Here is a 27,490-nt window from a genome sequence, read left to right as displayed (position 1 = left end):
ACAAATAAATTAATCCTACGAAGAATTTTTAGCTTAACTTAAAATTGCACCTAGAAAGGTATGGGATTATTTGTACCTATTACAAAAACCTGTTAAAATCAAGGGCTGCTACAAAGAATGAGGTAAACTGAAGACTCTCTCCACTATGCAGCCTTCAGATAAATGGCTTTTTTTCTATTGAGTTCTAGGTTTGCACACCACAGTGTTTTGCTAGCAAAGCATTCAGAATTCTCTTCCAGGAACTGTTTGCATGTGTGTGTATATAAATTTACACACACATACACACACACACATATATACACACTGTATACTGCATCAGCAAAATATATATATTATATATATATTTATATAAATATAAGGAAGATTTTCCCCACCCACCCACCCCAAACATGTCTCTTAGTGTTTCTTTTTCTTTCTTTTTTTTTTTTTTGTACACAGAGAATAAGGAATTTCAGAATTTTTACATACATTTTAGCAAACAAGTTTTGATCTATTGGCTTCTTGGTGTAATGCAACGGCAATCCATTCTGGTGCCGAAGGCCCACACCATTACAAGGAAGTTGTGAACACTAATTTCTTAGGAGGTGAGGCCAGCCCCACATTAACTTCTCTTGCATCCCTCTGGTCCACCATGATTCACAAATACTTAGACTTTTTTTCCCCCTCAAATGAATCATTAGAGTAACGTTAAAAATGGAACAACAAAGTCACAAAGGGCCACATGCTTTTCAGTATAAAGCATTCTCCTTCACTAGGTTGCTATCACAGTGCAGACCTGACTGCCTGAATATGCTCAGGAGATTTAGTCAATATTGTCTGTATTTGGTTATGGAAAAGGCTCTCCTTTTTTTTTTTAAATCCAAAGTGCATAGTGAGAACAAATCAAAGCATTTTTTTTCCTTTTCAGCATCAGTTTCATCTAAGCATCTTCCTATGAGAGGACTGCTCAGATGCCTTGCCTTTGTCCTCCCCACCCTCCAAAAATAAAAAAATAAAATAAAATAAAAAATAAGTCAAGCAATTTAAACATTCATCAGCCTGGTAAACAAACTTTGCCAGCAAATAGAAGTCCTACTATTGTAAAGAAAATTGATAAGACAAAAAGTACATATGATGACCCAACTACTGTGTTGTTGGGTAATTTATAAGGTTGACCTCCGACTTCATTGATGTAAAATCCTATTGGAAATATTAGGGCAGCCATACAGAAAAGGATCACTGTAAAACAAACCAAAATACAACATTAGTAACATGGTTTGGTGATTAAAAAAACAAAGAAAATTTGCCACAAAGGAAAGTTTACAAAAAGGGGTATGCATTGATAACATGGTCAAACCTGTTAAAACATGGACCGCTTGTCAAAAGATTTGCATATATTACTGGTCACATAATATCCCTGAAGTCTAACAATTAAATACAGTAAAAGCCAGATTAGCCTTTCATATAAGGTTTAGGACAATTTTGAATATCAGGATTAAGAAAGGCCTTCTCCAAACCTACTAAGTACTCACATATACTATTCCTAACCATTTAGAATAATAATCAAGGGCACTAGCCAGAGTCAGACAGGGGCTAACTTCTGGCTCTATTACTTACTAGCCGTGTAATCTTAGGCCTCTGGTTCCCTTCTGAAAACGGGGGATATACTAGAAGGATAAATAAAATAAGGTCAAGTCCCTGACACAGTGACAGATTAACAGTAAGTGCTGAATAAATGTTGCATATTATTATCACTATCCTTATTCTGCTACTTCTCTGTTCCTCTCAGTATTAGTTAGAAGGAACTGGAGAAAAGGTATAGACAAATAAGTACCATTTATCTTACTCTGATTTGAAATCAACTAGTAGAAAGAACCTCAAATCTCTAGGATGATTAGTAAATTGTCAGAGTGGTTATTTCTTAGCATGGACAATATTCCAAAAAATAGAATCTATTAAGTTTCTGAATATACAGAGAGGTTAAAGTAGGGGAAGGTGGGGAACCGTCTTTGAGTTTTGTATATAAACACAATGAAATATACTATTTGCTAAAATGTTTCTAGAAAGATATCAGAAAATCCAATGTCTGGTTAGAAGTAATTCCACAGACCAATGTTTTGGCAAAGAGTGTACTCCCCATGTTACCAAAGAAATGCTTTTTTTTTTTTTTTTTTGAGACAGAGTCTCACTTTTTGTTGCCCTGGCTAGAGTGAGTGCCGTGGCGTCAGCCTAGCTCACAGCAACCTCAAACTCCTGGGCTCAAGCGATCCTCCTGCCTCAGCCTCCCACGTAGCTGGGACTACAGGCATGCACCACCATGCCCGGCTAATTTTTTTTTTTTTTTGTATATATATTTTTAGTTGGTCAATTAATTTCTTTCTATTTTTAGTAGAGACGGGGTCTCGCTCAGGATGGTTTCGAACTCCCAACCTGGAGCAATCCACCCGCCTCGGCCTCCCAGAGTGCTAGGATTACAGGCGTGAGCCACCGCGCCTGGCCAAGAAATGCTCTTTTTAGTGAATGAAAATTACCTACAGATAGGCTAGCCTTTTTTTTTTTTTTTTTTTTTTTTTTTTGCTTTTTGCAAGCATATTGTTCAAATGTTCATAATCCTTCAAATTTCTTTGGAGGGAGAAACATTTCTGCAGTGTAATGTGAAGACAGATTACTAGTCACTGTATATGAAGAGTTGAAGCTTTCTATTATTAACTGAATGAGAAACCTCTTCCTAGTTAAACCTATCCCCAGGAATACTGACAGAGCCCTGGATAAATATATCAACTGACACTTGTCTCTACATTTTTTTGTGTGTGTTAATTAATCAACAACATTTAATATGAGAGTCCTTAAAAAGCCAATAAGGAATTCTTTCCTGGAAGGAATATCTCTAGCCAATATATTAAAAAATAAGATTTGCTTAAGTAATACACCACCCTAAGAAACACACCAGCATTCTTGTTTGTTTTGCGCCAGTTATGTAGATTATTTTATATTATACATAGAGTCTATTTCAGTTTGGGCAAATGACCACATCAAATAACATTATATAAGCGAACATGGATTTCTTCAGATAACTATCAAAACAAATGAAAAATTTGGGCATAAAGTTTTAGAGTTTTTTGGCCTTTTTGTTGTATAGTCAGCAACAAATAACTTTATTATTGCTGCCAATCAGTGTTATCTGTAACCAATTTTTAATGATTCTTATGGCTTAATATGGTTTGGTAAAATAAAACCCCTATCTAGCTATATGCAATCTAATAAAAAAGGGGAAAAATTATTGTCTTAAAAACAGAATTTTTTCTTAATGCTGACTAACGTAATCTCAAGAAACAATTTAGAAGAAAAGTGCTTTAAAGATGTGCAGATATTAAATTTGTTCACTCTGTTAACTGATGTGCCAACTTTATTCCCATTGTTTCCTATTTTCTACTGTAAAATAAAAACCTATCCTTCATAATGGAGTAAGCTTTTAATGATTATAAAGTATAATATTTTCAAGAGTTAAATAGTTTCCAAATTGGTTAGGAAAAGCTTAATCATAGGGTACAATGAAGTCCTGTTCAGTCTAATTTTGGTTTTAAATTCAAGGAATTTGGTTCTCTATACTTCCTGCGGAGCAGATTTAACATAGGTAGATGACTTTTCTTCTAAGATATTGTGAACTATGAAGTTACTTTAGATTTAAAAAATTATTAATGCAGATAGTATCTATCAACCTTTGAAGATTAAGTTCTGGGTCCTAAATAAGCTTGTAAAGCCATAACTTTGTATCTTCCATGGCACAGATTTCTTGGTGGTGAGAGTCAGATATCAGGTGTGCTGATAGATGAAGCTGTAAATCAGGGTGGCAAAGGAAAGAACAAGGGTCAGACTTGAAGAAGACTCATTTTTGTTTCTCCTGCCCTCATAGGCAAGTCCCATCGTGGGGGACTCTACTCTGAGACATATTTCCCCACTGTGCACAGCCATCAGAAAATATTACCTTCACATTATTATGAAAACTATAGCTTAACTGCACTAGGAATATATACAATAAAGTATTAATACATTTTCAAGAGCTGAATAGGCTGAATATAAACACTAGGGGGAGCCCAATCCCTCTAAGAACTGCTGCCCAACCAGACTAGCTCTGGTAACAAAACAACGTATTAAGAAAGCTAAGAGTAAGGTAGCAAGCACTATGCTTGCTTAAATGAAATTAATTTCAAGATATACTACTAAGTTAAAAAAACATATAGAATAGCAAAAAAAAAAAGTCTTATATAAATATTTATAAAACACACACACAGTATTTCTATGTATAGAACACCCCTAGAAGGAAACCCCAGAAACACATAATGATGGTTGCCTCTAGGAAAGGGGTTATTGGATGGCTGGGTGACAAGGCCACACATGAGCCCTTTCACTTGGTTATCCTTTCACAGGCTTTGACTTATGTATCATATGCACATATTATTTCAAAAAGTTAAATTATTTAACTAAAAAATAAAGGAAAAATACATTACAGGGGCAACTATAAAAATATTCTCTGTTGAAAACCAATGAAAAAGATAATTCTAGTTCTTTCCCTTTATTGGGTTGTAAGAATGAATAGTTCATGTGAGCATCTTAATGCTTTCTTTGACTCATTCTACTTAGCTAAATTATATTTTAGATTCTTGGTATTCAGAGCATATGCATCCTCAAATTTCAACTAAATCCAGAAACTAAATCCTTCCTTGGTAGTATTTTACTCCTTGAAGAGTGAATTCTACCTGGATAAGTGATTGTATATGTGAGTAAAAGATAAAGAATCAGATTCTCTTTAAAATCCTCATCAATACACTTAAATTTAACAGCACTGTCTCTACTACTTCTAGACCCTACTCTCCAGAAAAGAACTGTTTCAGGAGGTCTCTTTGACAGCAGAAAGATCAACTTGTTTCAAACTGTGTAACACAGATGGAGGAGCTTTTTTATGTCAAAGGCAATTTGATCTAAATTTAAAAATTAAGGATGATAAAAATAAACAGAGTCAGAAACATACACACTAAAGTTTCACAGAGAGACAGGGAGAAACAGAAACTCATGAAGGAATATCATCACTATCCTATAGCCTTCAAGGATAAACTGAGTTTTAATTTTAACATTAATAGGGATACACAGGATTATCCCTTACCCCAATCATATTAGTTCTAAAGGAAAATGTCAAGTGAAAGTGAGCTGTGTTATAACACCTATTTTTAAGAAACTTATGTAAATCTGAGATGATTTTAAGCACTGACTTAAAAGTTAACTCTCATAGTATTTTGCATATATATTTTTATATTGTTTCTTTACAGCAGAGTTTCTCAACAGTACACTACTGCTATTTTGGACCAGATAATTCTTTGTTGTGGGGAGCTATACTGTGAATTTTTAGGATGTTTAGTAGTAGCCCTGGCCTCTACACACTAGATGCCAGTAGCATCCCCTATCAACATTTGTGATTATCAAAAATGTTTTCAGAGGCCAGGCGCGGTGGCTCACGCCTGTAATCCTAGCACTCTGGGAGGCCGAGGCAGGCGGATTGCTCGAGGTCAGGAGTTCGAAACCAGCCTGAGCAAGAGTGAGACCCCGTCTCTACTATAAATAGAAAGAAATTAATTGGCCAACTAATATATATAGAAAAAATTAGCCGGGCATGGTGGCACATGCCTGTAGTCCCAGCTACTCGGGAGGCTGAGGCAGTAGGATTGCTTGAGCCCAGGAGTTTGAGGTTGCTGTGAGCTAGGCTGATGCCATGGTACTCACTCTAGCCTGGGCAACAAAGTGAGACTCTGTCTCAAAAAAAAAAAAAAAAAAAAAATGTTTTCAGGCCAGATGTGGTGGCTCACGCCTATAATCCTAGCACTTTGGGAGACTGAGGCAGGAGGATTGCTTGAGGTCAGGAGTTCGAGACCAGCCTGAGCAAGAGTTAAAAAAAAAAAAAATTTAGCTGGGTGTGGTGGTGTGTGTCTATAGGTCCAGCTACTTGGGACACTAAGGCACGCGGATCACCTGAACCCAGGAGTTTGTAGTTACAGTGAGCTATGATCCCACTTCTGCACTTTAGCCAGGGTGGCAGAGTAAGACCCTGTCGGGAAGGAAGAGAAGGAAGGGAGAGGGAAGGGAGGGAGAAAGGAGGGTGAAGGGAAGGAGAAGGGAAGGAAAAGGGAAGGAGAAGGGAAGGGAAAAGAAAAAAAGTTTTCAGATATTGTCAAATGTCCCCTGGGTGTAAAACTGCTTTAGAGAGAAAAGAAGCAAGAAAGCAGAATTACAGAAATATCTTTTCTTTTTGCATTTTGTTTAACTTGAGGTAAGTTTGTGATGTGTTCTGAAATTAAACCAATTTTGCAAAGTACAATAGAATGTGTAATATATAAATTTATCACACCCTTGGGCATAGCTTAATGGAGTAAGAAATGTTGATAATTATTAAATAACCAAATATGTTGATTTTTCAATGGTTATACAACAACATACAGCAGAAACTCAAAATCAATGATATTAAACAGTTTGTCACCTTCATCCAATTTATATTTTTATGTATTTTTTCTAGATTTATCTTTATTTTGATAGCAGATACCAATACCTTCAAGAAGAAGAAAAGACTCAGACTAGTGGTTGGTCTGAGTCACAGAACTAGAATACTTATGTCACAATATGAGCAAAAATAAAATTCAATAAAATACCATTTCAAATAAAGAAATTAAGTTGTGGATGTCCAGGTCTTGTAAGAGTTTTGAAGAACTGATGGGACTGTGTACAGTCTATCTCACAGCCATATGCCAGTGGTGTTCTTTGATGATTATCGAGTCTTTATTACTGATTCTTGATTATCTTCATAAAAATACCAGTGTGTGTGCCTTCTAGACAAATTTAGTAAGCATAAGTTACTTACTTCCAGTGAATGCTATCCATCGAGCATATTTTGTAGCTTCTCTTCGCCAGTGGGAAGCCACTAGCAAACCACATGTGACAGTCAATGAAATGATTCCCATGATGATAAAAAACAGTGTGGTGACCCACTCCGGGGGAAGCCGGGGAGGGATGCACGTCCGGTCTCGTCCATGGATTGTTTGACACTGTCGCACAAGGCCCACAGTGAGTGCTCCTGAGGAGATGCAAAAGGTGGGAATACTTTAGTGGGTTTGGGATACCCAGGGAATATTCCCCACCACTATCCCTTTAGTCCTTAAATCTTATTTGTCTCTTCATGGATCATTCAAGCACTTAATTCCCCTGAGTCCTACGCTGCAGTAGTTCATAATGTAGTAACACTTGGCTTAACATACAAAGTGAACTTAAAAAAAAAAACCCCAAATCCAACCTCACAAAAGCCATAAAAGGCAGTTCATTCAGTTATTCATTGAACAAGTACTTTTCTGAGTACTGATGTCAGGCATTGTTCTAGGCTCCAGGGAAATTATGGAAACCAAAATGAGGTTCCTGCCCTTGCTGAACCTGCACACTAGTGGAAAGAATTGAATTTTTTCTATTCTCAGATCCCAGATCCAAGACTCATTGTATATTTACTTTATTTTAGTTGAGGATAAAAAACTAGTAGGATCCCCCCCTCCATTTGGTGAGTTCACCATTTCTGTGCATTGTACAAGTGTACATTGCCAAACTATTACTGGCATGCTTCAACAGAAAAGCACAAAGGCAAATTACAAAGGTAATTTTAAAGTATCCCCCCATTTAAATAACATCAATGTGATTTTTGTAAAACATCAAGTACTATTTTTCCATAAACATGTTCTCATATCAAACTCAAGGACACCTCTATCAATTTTGGGGGAATTTATAAAAACTTAGATCAGAAATGTAAAAGTAATTATTTCTCATCTGCTACTTCTGAATAAAAACTGCTTGTTTTCCCTCGCAAAGGCAACTGCAAATGGGAAAACAGTTACCGAGGCACTGAAAATATAATTTTGGGGGGAGGCCTTTTTTTTGTCTGCATTATTTTCTCAATATGAACACAAATTTAAAATAAAAAGACATTGACCTCAAAATCATAGCACTTGCCATGAGTATCCTTCTATGAGGATACTCAATTGGTAAAATTCCTAGAAGCATTTTGGGAAGCTGCCTTGATGGGAGTAGACAGCAGGGCTGGATCTGTGTGTATAGATTAGATGCAGCGGCGTGGGGTGGAGGGATTTGCTGTTGGAGGGAGGGTTTTTTTCCTCAAACTTGCTTGCCTTTTGTCACCGATACATCCTTAGAAATAAAGCAACACGTTGAAAGAAAATGAAACAAGAAATCATTTCTGCTCTCAAACTTGAGTTGGAATTTTTTTCCCCTCTAATGCTAACTCTATCTGACCATGACTCTAAGTAGAGTGGAAGAAGATAAATAAACAAGCTGTGCTTTTTCTCCCAAATCATCTAATAATTAGGTCCATCTGGTGATCCCTGCATAAGTGCAAACAGCATTATAACTATGGGGTTGTCAGAGGCAGAATGGAGGCAGAATGAAGGCAGATAGAGTACAGAAAGAGACCAAACCTTCATGCCACACAGTATGCCTCCTGTGAGCTGAGAGACTTCATAGGCCAAAGACAAGTTAAACAGTAAAAATTTTCTGACATTATTGCTAACCTTTAAAGTTTCATGGTAATTGCTTGAAACCAGAAGAGGGCATAAAGTAGGGGAGAATAGGCATCAGGGAGTTGCTTGTTCTTAAATTGAAACATTAAAAGTCCTTGAAAAGAAAACTTGTGGTGGAGGGAGTGTCTTATTATGATAAAACATTTTATTGTAATTTTGGAAATAAAGAAGGCATTCAAAACAGTGCCCAAGAACTCCTAACAGGAAACTACTTCTGATCATTCAGCAAAGACTTCTAACAAATTACCCTCTTACAGTCACTATTCCACATTTATAAAAGTTGTAACTGCTATAAGAATAAACTATAGGCAATGAAAGACCCTCTGACAAAATGCAGTATTATGGATTCTTGGTATAGCGGCAACTTTCTTCACAACTTAATTTACCATACAAAGAAAGTTTCATTAATAACTGTACATACCTGGTGGACTTAGATTTACACTCAAGAATTATTTTTTGTTGGCAAATTTTTTTTTTTTTTTTTTTTTGAGACAGAGTCTCACTTTGTTGCCCAGGCTAGAGTGAGTGCCATGGCGTCAGCCTAGCTCACAGCAACCTCAAACTCCTGGGCTCAAGCAATCCTCCTGCCTCAGCCTCCCAAGTAGCTGGAACTACAGGCATGCGCCACCAGCTAATTTTTCTATATATATTAGTTGGCCAATTAATTTATTTCTATTTATTGTAGAGACAAGGGTCTCGCTCTTGCTCAGGCTGGTTTCGAACTCCTGACCTCGAGCAATCCACCCGCCTCGGCCTCCCAGAGTGCTAGGATTATAGGCATGAGCCACTGTGCCCGGCCTTGCTGGCAAATATTAAACATTATATAGTCACTAAATCATAACTAAAATATCTCTCTTACAAATATTTCTAAGTATCATTATGTTGCCTCTTTTACTCTCCCTTAGCAATAGGGATGAAATTTAACTTAACCTTCTGTGCCTGTGGTTTGTTAAGCTTTATGAGTAGGACTGCTTTTTTTCCTCCTCTCCTGTGTAGCATACCACACTAAGTAAATACAAACAAAACAAGAAAATGAAAATTATAGCTATCCTTCCCACAAAAAAACTGGAAATAACCTGACAGATGTTCAGCTTTAAAAGAAGAGCTATGCTCCTGTACTTATTTTTTTTTACTTTGTTAGAGACAGGGTCTATGTTGCCCAAGCTGGTCTCAAACTCCTGGCCTCAGGCAATCCTCCAACCTTGGCTTCCCAAGTGCTAGGATTACAGGTATGAGCCACTATGCCTGGCCAATTCTCCTGTATTTATTAAATTCCATATCACAACAAATCAAGACATATTCACCTCTATTCTGGAAGAAAAGAAAGCTAATGCTGACAACCAGCAGGAATACTTTACATGAGTCAATACATAATATTTTATTGAGTGTCTCTATGTGCTCAGTGTTGTTACAGCAGTTAGAGAGTCCAAAACTAATGCTCTGTCATGTATTTGGTGAAAACAGACTTTCCTTGAATATATTATACAATGGCTCATGGAAACAGTGATTGGTCAACACTTGTTCAAATTCATTCGTTTGTGTAAGACTCTAAAATCAACAAAATTTATTTATATCATAGTTACATATTTTCCATATGTACGCTAACTGGGGAATCTGCAATGGTAACTGTGCTGCTACTATTAAATTTTGTAAATTAAGATACTGTTCATACATAAACTTTCACCAGGCCTTTAAATTTCATATTTTACTTCAATGAATTACCCTCTACCTGTAGATTCAAATCCATCATTCACATTGATAATGAAGATCTTTTACTTCCTGTATCACAATCACGTACTTGATTTTAAGGCAGCTTCTTTTTACACCAAACAGGACACGAACTTTTCAGAGAGGGAACTGCACCTTCTACTTCACTAGAAACCCCCAAATGGCCTGTAGCAGTGGAATTAATAAGCATTTGGTGAGCTTAAAGGAATTAAAAACAAGCTAAATTTAAGATCACACTGCATTAAATAGGTTCTCCTGTAAAGCCGTCTTACTCAGTGTGGTTTCCTGCAGCATACTTATTAAGCATAAGCTTAGCCATTCACTGATTTTTGTTTTATCCAACAGGTCTTTTTGTCTCTTGAAGGGGCCAATTATTCCATTCCCCAAACAACCAATCCATCTTTATCCCTCAGCTGTTTCCTATGTAACCAACCCAGCCAAATAAAAGACTTATACACAACAGGAAAAAGGAAACCAAACTAGAAACTATAGCATCCTGCATGCCTCTCAGAGTCTCACCTGTGTATCATAATATACAAAAGTAAAAGTCATAATGAGTCTTACCCCACTAAGTGGGGTTATCTTAAATAGTTTTTGACACCCATCATCTTGTACATCCAGACACTGCTGAAATGATTTAACACAGCCAGTCTGAGCACGTCTGTTGCCACAATGAGAATGATTGGAAAGCATGTCTTCACTACAGTGTTACAGAGAAATCTGTAACACAGGGGTTGTAAAGCAGAGAAGCACGTACCCACCAGAGTCTGTCAGAACAAACCATGTGAAGTGCTCATCAATCTAGCCAGAGAGATTTTCCCATGTAGGGTTGGACCTGAGCAAAACTGGTGAAGGTAAAATTTGCTACTACCTTCTCCTATGTCCCCTTTAAGTTTTCCTCCAATCCACAATGTTCTCTTCCTCTCATGGGGCTCTCCTGTCAGCTCTAGGTATTGTGATCTGGGCTGGCTGATCCCCACCATCAATGTGGATCTCCAGCTCTATTTTCTCCATGGGGATAAAAAAATCTGTTCTAGGCAAGCTATCTTCATTAGTTACAGAGCCCAAACACTTTCCCACAGATGTCTTAGTGACTGATAAAGGCTTAACATACTCCCTTCCCAAGAGCATTTGTATTTAAGCAAGGGGCAGTATTCTAATTGAACTGAAATTAGAGAGTTTCATGTTTTAGTGACAAGCTGGCTGAAGAAATTTAGGAAAACTGGAGGAAAGACAAGGAGAGGAGGGGTATAGGAAGGGGGAGGGCCCCAATGTAAGCAGTGATGCACACCTCCCCGGGTAAGTCATACTCCAGAAGCTCATCCTTTAAAGTAGATGCATAAGCACAGAAAAGGATAGCCTATAGGTAACTTAAAAACTTTACATACTTAATTTTTTCCTCTAGGACCACAGCTAGTGGTGATGATTTTTATCTGCCACAACTTTTGGCTCCTACCTTAGGATGAGGGTGAATATCAATGGTGAATGGGCCAAAAAGAGTGAACAGGTAAAACAAAGAACTTTGATGAACCACACGTGGACAGTATCTGAAAAGCTGAGTAACATAATAGGTTGAGGCTAAGTCTTAGTGTCCACTATAGTAGCCACATTACCTCCTGTTACCCTTACTTGTTCTTATACCTCCCTGGCATTTCTAGTCACTGACCGCAGACTTTCTCATCTCTCACTTTCCAATTGTCTTCACTTCTGTCCCTATCCAGGCTAGAGTCTTTTTTTTTTGAGACAGAGTCTCGCTTTGTTGCCCAGGCTAGAGTGAGTGCCGTGGCGTCAGCCTAGCTCACAGCAACCTCAAACTCCTGGGTTCGAGTGATCCTTCTGCCTCAGCCTCCCGGGTAGCTGGGACTACAGGCATGCGCCACCATGCCCGGCTAATTTTTTTATATATATCAGTTGGCCAATTAATTTCTTTCTATTTATAGTAGAGACGGGGTCTCGCTCTTGCTCAGGCTGGTTTCGAACTCCTGACCTTGAGCAATCCGCCCGCCTCGGCCTCCCAAGAGCTAGGATTACAGGCGTGAGCCACAGCGCCCGGCCAGGCTAGAGTCTTTGATCCATCATATTACCACTTAACTTTTATCCCTTCACTGCACCCACCTGGCAAAAACCATATCTCTGATTCAATAAAAATTTCTCCCTTCTGCATTTACCTCTAGGCTGCTGAATGCTGATGGAGAAAATCTTATATTAGAGCAGAGGGGTGCCACTATAAATTTCTAAATTTCAATCTCAGGGCTATCACCTTCGTCAAGAAACCAGTTAAGTCCCTAATCCAGCACTTCCCCATTCTTTACTGTGTTTATTCCAAGTCTCCTGCACTCTCCTTAAATATCAGAACAATCTACCACCTCCCTTGCATTTAGTAAGTACCAATCTCTACTACTTCTCAGAAAAAAGAGGCCCTCTGATTGCATCTCCTCAACTGTCCAGCATCAAACTTGTGACATTATCTGTACACATTTATTCTTCATCCTAATCCTCTCTCACGTTCTTCGGGATCTTGTCCCACTTATTTTCTTTCTCTTCTTGTATCTATCCTCTTTTGGATCTCAAATGTGAATGTACTTAAGTCTCCCCTATCACAAAACAAAACTATCCCATGTCAAGTCATCCTTCAGTGACATCAAGCTTTCTGTTTCTGCCGTGCTCTGCCTAACCTCCCTTGCCCCCAGCCTATCAAGATTCCCTGCCCCCCCCCCTTCCCAGAGTCTCCTTTACTCTTTAACCTACTGCAGCTTGGCTTTTGCTCCAACAGCTCTTGCCTAACTCACTCTCTCCATATCGCCAACTCTATCTAATGGATTGCTCTTTAAGTCCTTGTCTTAACATTTTAGCAGCATATGAAACAGCTTCTTCAAATACATTTCCTTTGGCTTTGGTAACTCCCTACATATTGTACTGCCTTTCCTCCTGCCTCTTTAGTTTTGCCTTCTCTACCTTTTTTCACACAACACGTTTTTTCCTGCCATTTGTTAACATTTGGTATTCTTTAGGGATCTTTCTGGGATCTGGTTCTTCTACACTCTCTGCTCTAACTCTAACCTCTTTAAAAAGTCCTATAAAAGTCTAGATTATATTGCTTCTACTTTTTCTCAAACTTTACTTTTAATTACTTTTCATATTTGATGTTCAAATTCTTAATTCTTTTTTTTTTTTTTTGAGACACAGTCTCACTTTGTTGCCCAGGCCAGAGTGAGTGCCGTGGAGTCAGCCTTGCTCACAGCAACCTCAATCTCCTGGGCTCAAGCAATCCTACTGCCTCAGCCTCCCGAGTAGCTGGGATTACAGGCATGCGTCACCATGCCCGGCTAATTTTTTTTTCTATATATATTAGTTGGCCAATTAATTTCTTTCTATCTATAGTAGAGACGGGGTCTCACTCTTGCTCAGGCTGGTTTCGAACTCCTGACCTCGAGCGATCCGCCCGCCTCGGCCTCCCAGAGTGCTAGGATTACAGGCGTGAGCCACCGCACCCGGCCTTAAATTAATTCTTAAATCTCATATATCTTTCTCTCTATATATCATATACACATACATAAACTCACATACACACACACTAGGCCTTCATATATGCTGTTATGTCTGCCTAAAGACCTCTTTTCCTGGCTACTACCTATGACTCAAAATTCCAGTTGCAGCTTAGAAGTCACTTCTGGGACACCTTCCCTGGCAAGCTCTCACAACCCCGTTCTGAGTTGAGTGCTAGTAGTAGGTGCTTCCATGGCTCCTATCAAAGCACCATATTGAACCTGAAGGGGTCATGAGAACAACCCTTGAATTTACAGTCAGTCAGAAGTGCAGGTAGAGTGGGAACACTCTGAACTTGCAGCAGCATCTGAATTGGGGGCAGTTTTGTGAAGGACTGAGTCCTTGTGAGGGGTGTACTAGCTTCAGGTTATTAGTGTAGGAAGTGAATTGCAGTGCAGTCAAGGCTGAAAAAGAATACATATCTTTACACAAAAATTTGTAAATGAATGTTCATAGTAGCATTATTCATAATAGCCAAAAAGTAGAAACAACCCAAATGTTCATTAACTGATGAATCCATACAATGGATTATTTTTCAGCAATTAAAAAAAAAAATGAAGTACTAATACATGTTACAACACAGATAAACCTTGAAACACAATGCTAGTGAAAGAAGCCAGACACAAAAGATCACATATTGTATGATTCCATTTATATGAAATGTCCAGAATAGGCAAATCCAAAGAGGCAGAAAGTAGATTAGTGGTTTCTCTTTCTTGGAGTGATACAAATATTCTAGAATTAGATATTGGTGATAGTTGCACAATACTGTGAATATACTAAAAGCTACTAAATCGTACACTTTATTTTTGGAGACAGGGTCTCTTCTATTGCCTGGGCTAGAGTGCAGTCGCATGTCACGGTTCACTGCAACCTTAAACTCCTGGGCTCAAACAATCCTCCTGCCTCAACCTCCCAAGTAGGCAGGACTATAGGTATACACCATCATGCCCAGCTGATTTTTTGATTTTTTTTTTTTGTAGAGATAGTATCTATGTTGCTCAGGCTGTTCTCAAACTCCTGGCCTCCAGAGATTCTCACTTTGGCCTTCAAAAGTGCTAGGATCAGGCTGGGCACAGTGGCTCACACCTGTAATCCTAGCACTCTGGGAGGCTGAGGCGGGCGGATAGCTCGAGGTCAGGAGTTCGAAACCAGCCTGAGCAAGAGCGAGAACCCATCTCTACTATAAATAGAAAGAAACTAATTGGCCAACTAATATATATAGAAAAATTAGCCGGGCATGGTGGCGCATGCCTGTAGACCCAGCTACTCGGGAGGTTGAGGCAGCAGGATTGCTTAAGCCCAGGAGTTTGAGGTTGCTGTGAGCTAGGCTGATGCCACAGCACTCATTCCAGCCTGGGCAACAAAGCAAGACTCTGTCTCAAAAAAAAAAAAAAAAAAAAAAAAAAGTGCTAGGATCATAGGTGTGAGCTACCATGCCTGGCCTAAAGTGTACAGTTCAATATGGTGAATTTTATATCAAAAGAAACCCAGGGGCTGGGCGCGGTGGCTCACGCCTGTAATCCTAGCACTCTGGGAGGCCGAGGTGGGCAGATTACTTGAGGTCAGGAGTTCGAAACCAGCCTGAACAAGAGCAAGACCCCGTTTCTACTATAAATAGAAAAAAATTAATTGGCCAACTAATATATATAGAAAAACATTAGCCGGGCATGGTGGCACATGCCTGTAGTCCCAGCTACTCGGGAGGCTGAGGCAGTAGGATTGCTTGAGCCCAGGAGTTTGAGGTTGCTGTGAGCTAGGCTGATGCCATGGCACTCACTCTAGCCTGGGCAACAAAGTGAGACTCTGTCTCAAAAAAAAAAAAAAAAAAAAGAAACCCAGCAACGTAGTTTAGATTAATACCAACATAAATTCAGTAGTATAGAAAAACTTTGCTCAGTATTATTTTTTCCTTCTGTTCCTCAGCTGGGATAATCTCAACTGATGTGTCTTCAAGTTTGCTGATTCTTTCTTTAATTTTTTTTATTTTTTATTTATCTTTTTTGAGATAGAGTCTCACTTTGTTCCCCGGGGTAGAGTGCTGTGGCATCAGCAACCTCAAACTCCTGGGCTCAAGCAATCCTTCTGCCTCAGCCTCCTGAGTAGCTGGGACTACAGGCATGTGCCACCATGCCCGGCTAATTATACATATATGTATTTAGTTGGCTAATTAATTTCTTTCTATTTTTATATTAGAGATGAGGTCTCGCTCTTGCTCAGGCTGGTTTCAAACTCCTGATCTTGAGCGGTCCACCCACCTCAGCCTCCCAGAGTGCTAGGATTACAGGCATGAGCCACCGCGCCCAGTTCCTGCTGATTCTTAAGCCAATTCATTTCAGCTATTGAACTTTGCAACTTCTGAAATTCTATTTTAAAAAATAATTTCTGGCCGGGCGCGGTGGCTCACGCCTGTAATCCTAGCACTCTGGAAGGCCGAGGCGGGTGGATTGCTCAAGGTCAGGAGTTCGAAACCAGCCTGAGCAAGAGCGAGACCCCGTCTCTACTATAAATAGAAAGAAATTAATTGGCCAACTAATACATATAGAAAAAAAATTAGCCGGGCATGGTGGCACATGCCTGTAGTCCCAGCTACTCGGGAGGCTGAGGCAGTAGGATCGCTGAGCCCCAGAGATTGAGGTTGCTGTGAGCCAGGCTGACGCCACAGCACTCACTCTAGCCTGGGCAACAAAGTGAGACTCTGTCTCAAAAAAAAAATAAAATAAAATAAAAAAAAATAAAAATAAAAAATAATTTCTATCTCTTTATTAGATATTCTCTATGTGATAAAACACTGTGTTTTAATATTTTCCTTTAATTCTTCACACATGGCTTCCTTTATTTTTTGTAGCATATTTATGATAGCTCATTTCGACTCTGTCTAGTAAATCCAATGTCTGGACTACCTCAAGGACATTTTCTATTGACTTCTTTTAATTTTCCTGTGTACATGCCATACTTTCCTATTTCTTTGCATGTCTTGTAAATTTTAGTTGAAAACTGGAAATTTGAAATAATGTGACAACTACAGAAATCAGATTCCTCTTTTCCCCAGGATTTGTTGTTGTTACTGTTTATTAACTTTCCTGGAATAATTCTGTAAAGTCTGCATCCTTTGATGTGTGTGGCCTTTGAAGTGTCTGTTAGATTATTTTAGTAGTCAGCAAACGGTTGGAATGAGATTTCATTAAAGGCCTTGAACCAATAAGTTGCTCAGCTTTCGCTGAGGTACTTTCTGTGTGTGTGTTGAGGCACATTATCAATGTTCCAGCTGGCAATTTACATCTCTGCCTTGGCCCTCACTTCCTGCTTGCAGAGAGCCCCAGTATCAGCTAGAGGTGACAGATTAGGGCCTTCCTGGTTCTTTCCCTGGGCATATGGACAGCCCTGAACATGTGTGACATTTTCTAGATTCCAAGGAATATGCTGAAGCTTTTCAAAGAGTCCTATGGACGTACCATTCTCTCATTTTTCTTTTATGCTTTTTCATCAGCCTTTTGTTTTAAACAATGGCTGTTGATTGTTTTTTAAAATGCCCTGGGGATAGAACAGAGCAAGCTATGAATCTGGTCAAATATTATAAAGATAAGCCCTGAAAATGGAGGTTTTCAGTGAGCTGCCAGACACCTCAAATAGTAACAATTCTATGAGGGTGGGGCTTTAAGGAGTACTAAATCCTCTGCCCTCTCAATTGGTTACTAGGCTGCTGTTTTTTACAGCTACCACAGTTGTGAGGCTACTAACTTTCCAGGCTACCAGGGACAGGGAGATAGATTTAGCACAATTTAAACTGTCACAAATCTTTCTATTCTTACCAAAATTCAGGCAATTTTCTTGAATAAATTTTCCTTGGATTGCTGCAAGCTTTAGTTAATTTCCAGAGTTCTGAAAAAGTTGATCTGATAATTTTCGGCCAGTGTTCTTGTTGCTTTTCTGGGGGAGCAGACTTCTGGAGTTCCTTACTTTGACATTCCAAAAGTTAAACTCAACAGGTCACGATTTTACTCTCAGTTCTGCCACAAACTTGGGTGAGTCATTTAATCTTTCTAAGATTGCTTCAGCAGAAAAATAATACAACCTACCATTTGGATTTGTGTGGGAATTAAATAAGATAATGAGATAATACCTGGAAAGTAACTGGAACTGTAAGTACTGAATAACAATTACATGTTTTCAGGATAGGAAATCGGATACTGTTTTGGTTAAAAAAAAAAAAATACATATATATATACACACACACACACACACACACACACAGGACAGAAAACACACTAATTTAGCACAATAGTTTACTCATGAAATTCACACTACAAAATAAAAAAGGGTGACATTTGATGGTTGCTAAGGATGTTAGTCATAAAAAGTACACAGGACATTATTTCCCTGTTAAGTTGCTTTGGTTTATCATTCATGTTGAAGATTACACACAGGGCAAGTTCAGACTTGCTGAAATAAAAGCTCTGGGGAAGGATATCACAGGAATAGCAATGCTGGGAACCTTGGAATTGAGAATACTTAGCTAATATAATGGAATCACAAAATGTTTTATTATATAACCAGTAAAAGAAAAAAAAAAAGATCACTAACCTTTATATTTGATTTTCTTTTCCCTTACATCCTACTGGCTGTTCCCTCTATCCCTATTTAAAAGACAACTATTACCAGCTGTTTGTAAGCAGGACTGTAGTACAGAAGACATTTCTCATTTTACAGTTGACTAAATCATACCCAGCATTGCCCTCTCATTACACCTTATTCTATCAGCTCTTGCTCCCTAAACTGGCCTTGAGTCTAACCTCAGAAAGACATTAAATACAAACCAGCAGTGAATCTCTATTTTAAAATCTGCTTTATTGATAAGTCCAACATGCTACCAGAATCTGTCCTCATTATGACTGTGCTAATCACTGAAGTTCTTAACATATAATGCACGAAGAACTCATTAAAGAAAATCTTACCACGTTTAAGCTGTCCATGCAATGTGTAGAAAATATGTGGAAGAATATCTGTCATACTGCTAAGGTTGGCCTACTCTGGTTGAGTAGAATTGGAGGTGAAGTGGGGAGTTCAGTGCAACCTTTATACTTTTACTGTCTTATCTAAGTGTAGATAAATCCATACAATTGGGTCCTTAAAAAAAAAACCCACACATTTGCTTTATATTTTAAAATTCTAAAATGTTTATCAAGTATTACACATTAAATTTTAAGTAAAATGTGTTAACTGCATTTATATTACACACTGTGAAATTTTTCAATCATGCATGAATTTAAGCACATGCTTTGGATCTAAAAGAAATTAAGAGTATGCCAAAGAAGTTAGAGTAAGCCAAAGTAGATGAGGTAGAGAGCTAAAATAGAATTTAAATTACAATGTCTACAGTTTCTATTCCATTTCAATTAGGGTATCATGAGAAACCCCCGGGGAGGAATTCAAAAATATCATATTGGATACTTATTGTTTCTTCTCTGATTAATTTGACAGAAGAAACCCACATATTTCACTTGAATGAATAATCTCCATGTTTTGTACGTTAAACTGAGCTGGCTTAAGGTGATTCTGGTAAAAAGAATAAAAGTCAAACAAATTTGATAGGTCAAATAATTCTTGTGGGCAGAAAAGTCCTGTGGAATTATTTGTAAAATATTCTGACAAAAAGGCAAACATTAATGACCTCACAGAAAAGGTTCACCTATGGACAATGATCAAGAAACAAGCAATGAAGCAGACAATACCAGTTCTCAATCATGCAGACCTCATGGCAAAGAGCTGTCATAAAATTAGGAAATTTATGCCAGGCAGAGGCTCATGCCTATAATCCCAGCACTCTGGGAGGCCAAGGTGGGAGGATCACTTGAGCTCAGGAGTTCAAGACCAGCCTGAGCAAAAGCGAGACCCCGTCTCTACTAAAAATAGAAAAATCAGCTGGGTGTTGTGGTGTGCACCTGTAATCCCAGCTACTCAGGAGGCTGAGGCAGGAGGATCCCTTGAGCCCAGGAGTTTGAGGCTGCTGTGAACTAGGCTGATGCCACAGCACTCTACTCAGGGCAATGAAGTGAGACTCTGTCTCAGAAAAAAAAAATTAGAAAATTTAGAGCTGGAAGGAATCTCAGAGATCATCTGTCCTAGTCTCCCCAAATTAGTGTTCAGAGAATACTGAGGCCCAGAAAGATTAAATGAAAATCCAGGGGTACAAAGTAACTAGCAGTGCTGTGACAAAAACCCAGGTTTTCAATGACTCACTTCCAAACTATTTCTACCACATGGTGCTAACTTCCCTGAACACCATTCATTGAATGAAGAAAATGAACAGTATTCCTAAAAATACTTCCAGGAAGCATTCAGATTTACATCAGAGCAGACTTAATTATAACTCTTTAAGCACAGTGATAGTAAGTCTAAGAGGAACTTTCACAGGAGGTCAAAAAAATATACAAAGAAAGAGATGCCATCTTTGGGTTCCTCCTGTTAGTTCACAGGAATGACCCCCCTGGGTTCTGTTCACTATAAAACGTAACCCCCTGCCACACTAGCCACTTCTTTCATAAATGTTCAAAGAATACCCCACTGCCAGCTCATTCACCTTAAAGAAAAATCCCAATTTCTTTGTTTTAAGAACAAAAGGATTCCCTGCATCAACTTTAGGCTCTTATCCTATCTCCAAGGAAACTCAGCTATTTATAGTCTACTCTCAAACATCAAAATGAAAACTTCTATTTGTCTTATTTGCATAGTTCAGAAAATGTGCAGCACCACGTTCTCAGAAAGGAATCTGTAGGGTTAGTCACAATAAATAACTTCCCTGAGGGTATAGCAAAGATTCCATTTTATTATCTCCAGGTCTGTCAAAATAGCTGTTTTTTTTCAACTAGTTGATATCCCAATACTAAACAACTTTAAATCATTTCTCTAATAGACTGTACTCCCTTAACAATTTACATAAGTGCAGTAATTCTCTGATACTAAATCAAATTCTAAACTCTTCAGTCATATATCCATTGTCTTAACAGAGATGGATTGTATCAGCCGTTGGAGTTCAATTCTGAATTAAGACTCAAGTCCAGGACTACCACTTACTGGCAGTGAGATTTTGGGCAAATTAATTAACCTGTGTGTACCTCAGTTTCCTCTGTAAATGCAGAATGACCTCCTAGACTGTGTGGATTAGGGGAGAGAATATATATAAAGCATTTAGAACAAATGCCTGGCACAGAGTAAGAACTTGATACATGTTAAATGTTAATATTATTAATAATATATTGCAATTTCAATAGATGCACTTTTAGGTTAAGGAAACAAACATTGAGCCAGCATGGCTGTGTATGCCGGTAGTCCTAGCTACTTGGGATGGGCGTGGAATTGCTTGTGCTCAGAAGTTCAACGCCAGCCTGGGCAACAGGGTGAAATCCTCTCTCTTAAAAAAAATAAAAAAGAAAGAAAGAAAAGAAGGAGAGAGAAAGAAAGGAAGAGAGGGAAGAGAGAAGGAAAGAAAGAGGGAAAGGAAGGAAGGGAAGGAAAAAAATAGACTGCAGGATTCCACCTTCCTCTTTTTTTTTTTTTTTTTTGAGACAGAGTCTCACTCTTACATTTATGGTAGCTATGATCTCCATGCTTTCTAATGTTCACGTCAATAAGGCAGCCTAACTCCACTTCCTCTAAGATTAATGAAAAACTCAAGCATATAAATAAGAGTAACGCCAGGCTAGAGTGCCATGGCGTCAGCCTAGCTCACAACAACCTCACACTCCTGGGCTCAGGCGATCCTCCTGCCTCAGCCTCCCGAGTAGCTGGGACTATAGGCATGCACCACCATGCCCAGCTAATTTTTTTTTCTGTATATTTTTAGTTGGCCAATTAATTTCTTTCTATTTTTAGTAGAGATGGGGTCTCATTCTTGCTCAGGCTGGTCTTGAACTCCTGACCTTGAGTGATCCTCCCGCCTCGGCCTCCTAGAGAGTTAGGATTACAGGCGTGAGCCACCTCACTGGGCCCCACCTTCCTCTTAAATCTATTATTTTCTCATAGTACCTTTGAGTTCCACACTTTCTTGGACTAAGGTGAAAAAAAATCATAAATTTGTGTTCAGTTTATGTAGACCTATTTATTTTTAAATGAATCAGAACTGTAAAAGTTTAAAGCCTCACAAATGTGAGGACAAAAAGTTTAACACCGAGACAAGTGTTTATTCTGTGCCATTAGTATGGCTCCTCAATTACAAAGAGGATGGATTTAAGAGTGGAGAGCTTTGGAGAAAGACAAAAGTTCTGATTCTGACAGCTGTTTTCCCATTTAATCTTTAAGAGGAGCTTTGTGTTCTTATTGTACTTAACTTTGGCTTCAGATTAAAAATGTAAGATGATATCTCCTTCAACTTTATGCATCAGGAAATACTACCTAAGCTTTTGCAGGAATATATAAAATCAATCCCTCGTTAATGAGCTTACATTTGTGGTAGCTGTGATCTCCATGCTTTCTAATGTTCTAGTCAATAAGGCAGCCTAATTCCACTTCTTCTAAGATTAATGAAAAACTCAAGCATATAAATAAGAGTAACGATGGAAAGTCATTTCTTTTCCATCCTAAAGTGTTGGCTAAAGGTTAAAGTGACTATAATTTTCAACTTGCCATGATCAACACCTACTGATCCACTTTCCAAGACCTGATATAGAACAGAATTTTTGTGACTGAAGCTCCAAGCATCACTCTTTTTCAAGAAACTTATTTAAAGAATTAACCTGGAAAGAATTTACTCTTATGGAAGAAAAAGTTTAGGAAGCAAATGTTACCCACCGGTAGTAATAAAGTCTTTTTTTTTCTTTTATTATTTTTCCTTTTTTATTTTCTTTTATTTTTTTCACATTAAAATTTTGTCTTGGTATAAATAATAAAGTCTTTATCATCCATCACAGAGGAGGAGTGATTCTGAGTACTACATTTTGTCACTTGTGTTTACCTTTGGCAGATTTGTATCTAAACCCAAGGAGGATGCAAAGTTGGTGGGGAAAAAATAGCCAGGTCCGTTAAAAGTCTGTAAGATATTGGAGCAAGTGGCAAGTCTGTTGTGGTACTTCTAGTACTGCTAGTAGTCAGGGTATAACATAAAATGAAGTAGTTCTCCCATTTCAGTAGAGCATAATGTATGTAACTTCAGTACCCTGTCATTTAGAGGACACTAGTCCATCAACATTTAACCTAGAGGAAGCAGTAGGGGTGCTTAGTGGATGTAGCAGTACCCACAGAAGCAGTGATCCTGAGCAATGTGACCAGGAGATGCCATGATACCCAGTGAAAACAGTGTCAATCCCTGTCAGTTCCCATTGGTACTATATCAACATACAATATGACACAGAGGCTGACCACACTTGTTCTCCCTCAAAAACAAGAGAGATGCAAGACTTTTCAGGAGGTTGGAGTCCTGTATTAGTAACAGAATTCATGAGTCAGCTAAATACAGATTACATTTATAAAGTTTTAACCATTTATACCAGATATAATAAATGTAAAGGAAAATATCCTATCTTTATGAAAAAGAATAGATTGAACACTTAACAAATGTCTTTGACATGTTTAAATAATTTTAATTAAGTAATGAGACACAAATAATTCCCCTAAAAAGAAAATATGAAAAAAATATTTGTGAACAATCTTGAGAAAAAAGAAAGGTGTTCAATTAGCAGATTCATTCTCTTTCTAAATATTCAAGGTAGTGGGTACAAATGCTGACTTTTGTTTCCTGTTACAGACTGAGCCTGAATAAATAGACTTGTGAGGTACATATGCATTCAGATTGCACATCATTTCTCTGAGTGTAAGTACTGTTTACTAAGCATTGAGATATGAAGGGAATTAAGGACATTTTTTTTTCTCAAAAAGATATTAAAAACACTTAAGATATTCCTCAGTAAGCAATATAAAGAGAAGTAAGGTTGGTGAGACTTTGGATAAGGGCTAAGAATAGAATATTATTTATCTGTGATGAATATGTAATATTTCATGTAATTTAACCTTCAAGGAAAAATTGGCATGGGAGGTTCACTACCTAGTTGACAAAAATGTGTTGTCTTTTCATTTCATACATGGTTTGGCAAAACCTGCAAAATCACTAAAGTTAGAAATGACATTGGAATTTCTCCAGCCATATTTCACAAATGATAAGTGACTTTCCTTTCTTTTTTACTATGCATATATTTTTTAAACTAAAATTCGACTATGTACTATATATTAATGCATTTGCTACAAAAGTTCAAAAGGTATAAAAGGGTATATAGGGTAGACTAGAATGATAAGTAAATATCCTTTCAACAACTAGCCACCAACTACTCAGTTTGCTTCCCTTGAAGCAACACTGTTATCAGTTTCTTGTGCATCTTTACAGGGAAGGATAATGTATGCATGCATATACACGAGCATGTGTGTGTATCCTTTATTTAAAAAAACACACCCACACAGTCATGGTAACATACATAATGTTCTACACTTTGCTTTCCAACATTTTTTAAATAATTAGTAACTATAAATAACATTTATAAAATTACCTGAGGTTTAAAAAGTCCACAATATAATGAATATCCACATACCCACATACCAGTTTAAGAAAAATACTACTTTTTGAATCCCCTATGTGCCCTAATTCCTTGCTCTCTCTCCTAAGGTGACCACTTTCCTTGATTTTGTGCTTATTAATTTCCTTGCTTGTAATTTTACTATGTTTTTTCCCTAAATATTTCTGAACTTCATATAAATAGAATCTTATTATATGTATTTTTCCACAACTTGCTTTTCTTGTTCAACATGACTGTTAAAATGGCACTATGAACATTTCTGGTCCTGGGAAAAATGAGCAAGAATTCCTTTAGAATTTATTAACAAGTAAAGCTGCTTGTCATAAGGTTCATATACATCTTTAAATTTACTAGATAAGGCCGGGCGCTGTGGCTCACGCCTGTAATCCTAGCTCTTGGGAGGCCGAGGCGGGCGGATTGCTCAAAGGTCAGGAGTTCAAAACCAGCCTGAGCAAGAGCGAGACCCCGTCTCTACTATAAATAGAAAGAAATTAATTGGCCAACTGATATATATATAAAAAATTAGCCGGGCATGGTGGCGCATGCCTGTAGTCCCAGCTACGTGGGAGGCTGAGGCAGGAGGATTGCTTGAGCCCAGGAGTTTGAGGTTGCTGTGAGCTAGGCTGACGCCACGGCACTCACTCTAGCCTGGATAACAAAGCGAGACTCTGTCTCAAAAAAAAAAAAATAAATAAAATAAAATAAAATAAAATAAAAAAATAAATTTACTAGATAATATCAAATTGTTATCCAGAGGAATTGTCCCAATTCACTTTTTTTTTTTTTTTTTTTTTGAGACAGAGTCTCGCTTTGTTGCCCAGGCTAGAGTGAGTGCCGTGGCGTCAGCCTAGCTCACAGCAACCTCAAACTCCTGGGCTCAAGCAATCCTCCTGCCTCAGCCTCCCAAGTAGCTGGGACTACAGGCATTCGCCACCATGCCCGGCTAATTTTTTGTATATATATTAGTTGGCCAATTAATTTCTTTCTATTTATAGTAGAGACGGGGTCTCGCTCTTGCTCAGGCTGGTTTCGAACTCCTGACCTCGAGCAATCCGCCCGCCTCGGCCTCCCAGAGAGCTAGGATTACAGGCGTGAGCCACCGCGCCCGGCCCCAATTCACTTTTTTGCCAGCAATATATAAGTGTTCCAGTTGCTCTACATTCTTGCCAGCACCTGCTACCATCTGCACCTTGCTGTTTTACTTAATATATTATAGAGAACCTTACAAATTAGTACATACAGGACCTACCTCACGCTTTTAAATGACTTCATTATAATTTTCTATTGAGGCAACAATCCAGTGTTTCCTTTTATTGGATTATTTCCAGTCTTTTTTTTTTTTCTGAGACAGAGTCTCACTCTGTTGCTGGGGCTAGAGTGCCGTGGTGTCAACCTAGCTCACAGCAACTTCAAACCCCTGGGCTAACGTGATCCTCCTGCCTCAGCCTCCTGAGTAGCTGGGACTACAGGCATGTGCTAACATGCCTGGCTAATTTTTTTATGTATATATATATTTTTAGTTGTCCAGCTAATTTCTTTCTACTTTTTTTAGTAGAGACAGGGTCTCACTCTTGCTCAGGCTGGTCTGGAACTCCTAAGCTCAAACGATCTGCCCTGCTCGGCCTCCCAGAGTGCTTGCATTACAGGTGTGAGCCACCAGGGCCCAGCCTATTTCCAGTCTTATTATTTTAAACAATACTGCAATGGACAGCCTTATAAATCTGCTACAAAATTCATTTCACATATAAAACTATATCTGTAAAATAAATTCATAGAAATAAGAATCCTAGGTTAAAGAGTGTGTGTGTTTAAAATTTTGATAGATATTGCCAAATTATTCTCCATGGACATTATATCAATTTACCCTTGACCAGCAATTAATTCCTATTTCACCACACCCTCACCAATAAAATATTTACCATACTTTTTGAACTCCGCCAATATGGTATATGAAAAATAGTATCTCGTTTTAGTTTTAATTTGTATTTCTCTTACCAGAGAGGCTGAAACACTTTAAAGGTCATTTGTAGAAACTTTATTATTAACCATCTGTTCATATCCTTAGCTTTTTTTTTTTCCTGCTATGTCCCAAGTTATCAAGCAACCCTTGCTTTTTTTATTGAATTGTTGGTATTTCCCTTATTGAAGTACAAACACTCTTTAAATATTAAAGAAATCTGCCATTTGTCTGGGATTTGAGCTACAGATATTTTATCCTAGTTTGTCATATTTCTTTTGTTTATAATAAATTTTTCTTTTGGAATGTAGAAATTTTATTTTTGTATAGAATTAAATTTAACAATCATATATTTATGGCTTCCAGGTTTTGTATCACACTTTTGGAAAGGTCTTCTCCCACTCCAATATTAAGATGCCTGTGTTTTCCTCTGTGCATTTATTAAATATAGCAGTTATCAAACTGATTGCACTAAGAAATGAGTTCTTGGTTTGAGTTTTCTCTACAGTAGGGTTTCTCAACCTTAGCATTACTAACATTTCAGATCAAATAATTCTTTATTGTTGGGGTTGTTGTAGGATGTTTAGCAGAACTCCTGCCCTCTACCCACTAGAAGCCAGTAGCACTCACTCCCTGCAACAGTTGTGACAATCAAAAATGTCTTGAGACACTGCCAAATGTCCTAGGGAAATGGGACAGCCAAAAACATGCCTGGATGAAAATCTCTGCTCTACAGATAGGTTTACGTTCAATATTTCCCTCTAATCATAGAAATGATTAGATCTTAAGAGTAACATCCAATTACGTTTAACCAGAAAGTGTTCCGTAAACACTGAAACTATTTTCTTTTGGAGTTTAATATTTTAAATTGCCAAGTAAAGTATATGGTGCTGATAATTGCTTTATATATTTCTATCTCTAACTTTATAATAGCTTAAGAGCAACCATTATCTAAGTCCAATGGAATTAATAAAGTATGCTATTTAAAGACCACAAGGCAGAATGTTGACAGAGGGCACCCAAGCAGAATCCAATTCAATTCAACTTCACTTACTCTATCTTTAGAGAATCTTTAGGGGTTTTCCTTTTAACCTCCAAAATTA

The 27,490-nt window shown here is 38.0% G+C and overlaps 1 protein-coding gene across 2 annotated transcripts in view; it reads right to left on the bottom strand.

Annotated features, from left to right (window-relative positions):
* Nucleotides 1-402: 402 nt before the first annotated feature.
* Nucleotides 403-27,490, bottom strand: part of MOSMO (modulator of smoothened) — a 75,024-nt gene continuing 47,936 nt past the window's right edge. The window contains exons 2-4 of one of the 2 annotated variants that reach the window (XR_001160598.2): nucleotides 6,884-7,096; nucleotides 3,699-3,814; nucleotides 1,132-1,218 (exon numbers count right to left, since the gene is read on the bottom strand). Coding sequence is in view for 1 of the 2 variants with exons in the window: in XM_012790118.2 (XP_012645572.1) it covers nucleotides 1,034-1,218; nucleotides 6,884-7,096 (398 nt within the window). In the remaining variant the exon portion in view is untranslated. Of the gene's footprint in view, nucleotides 1,219-3,698; nucleotides 3,815-6,883; nucleotides 7,097-27,490 lie in introns of both variants that reach the window. The other variant, XM_012790118.2, reaches the window with a different exon arrangement.

Source organism: Microcebus murinus, chromosome 19 (genome assembly GCF_040939455.1).
Source record: "Microcebus murinus isolate Inina chromosome 19, M.murinus_Inina_mat1.0, whole genome shotgun sequence".
NCBI classification, from domain to species: Eukaryota; Metazoa; Chordata; class Mammalia; order Primates; family Cheirogaleidae; genus Microcebus; species Microcebus murinus.
The sequence above is the reverse complement of the archived record's forward strand: the minus strand, read 5'-3'. Positions and strand labels throughout refer to the sequence as shown.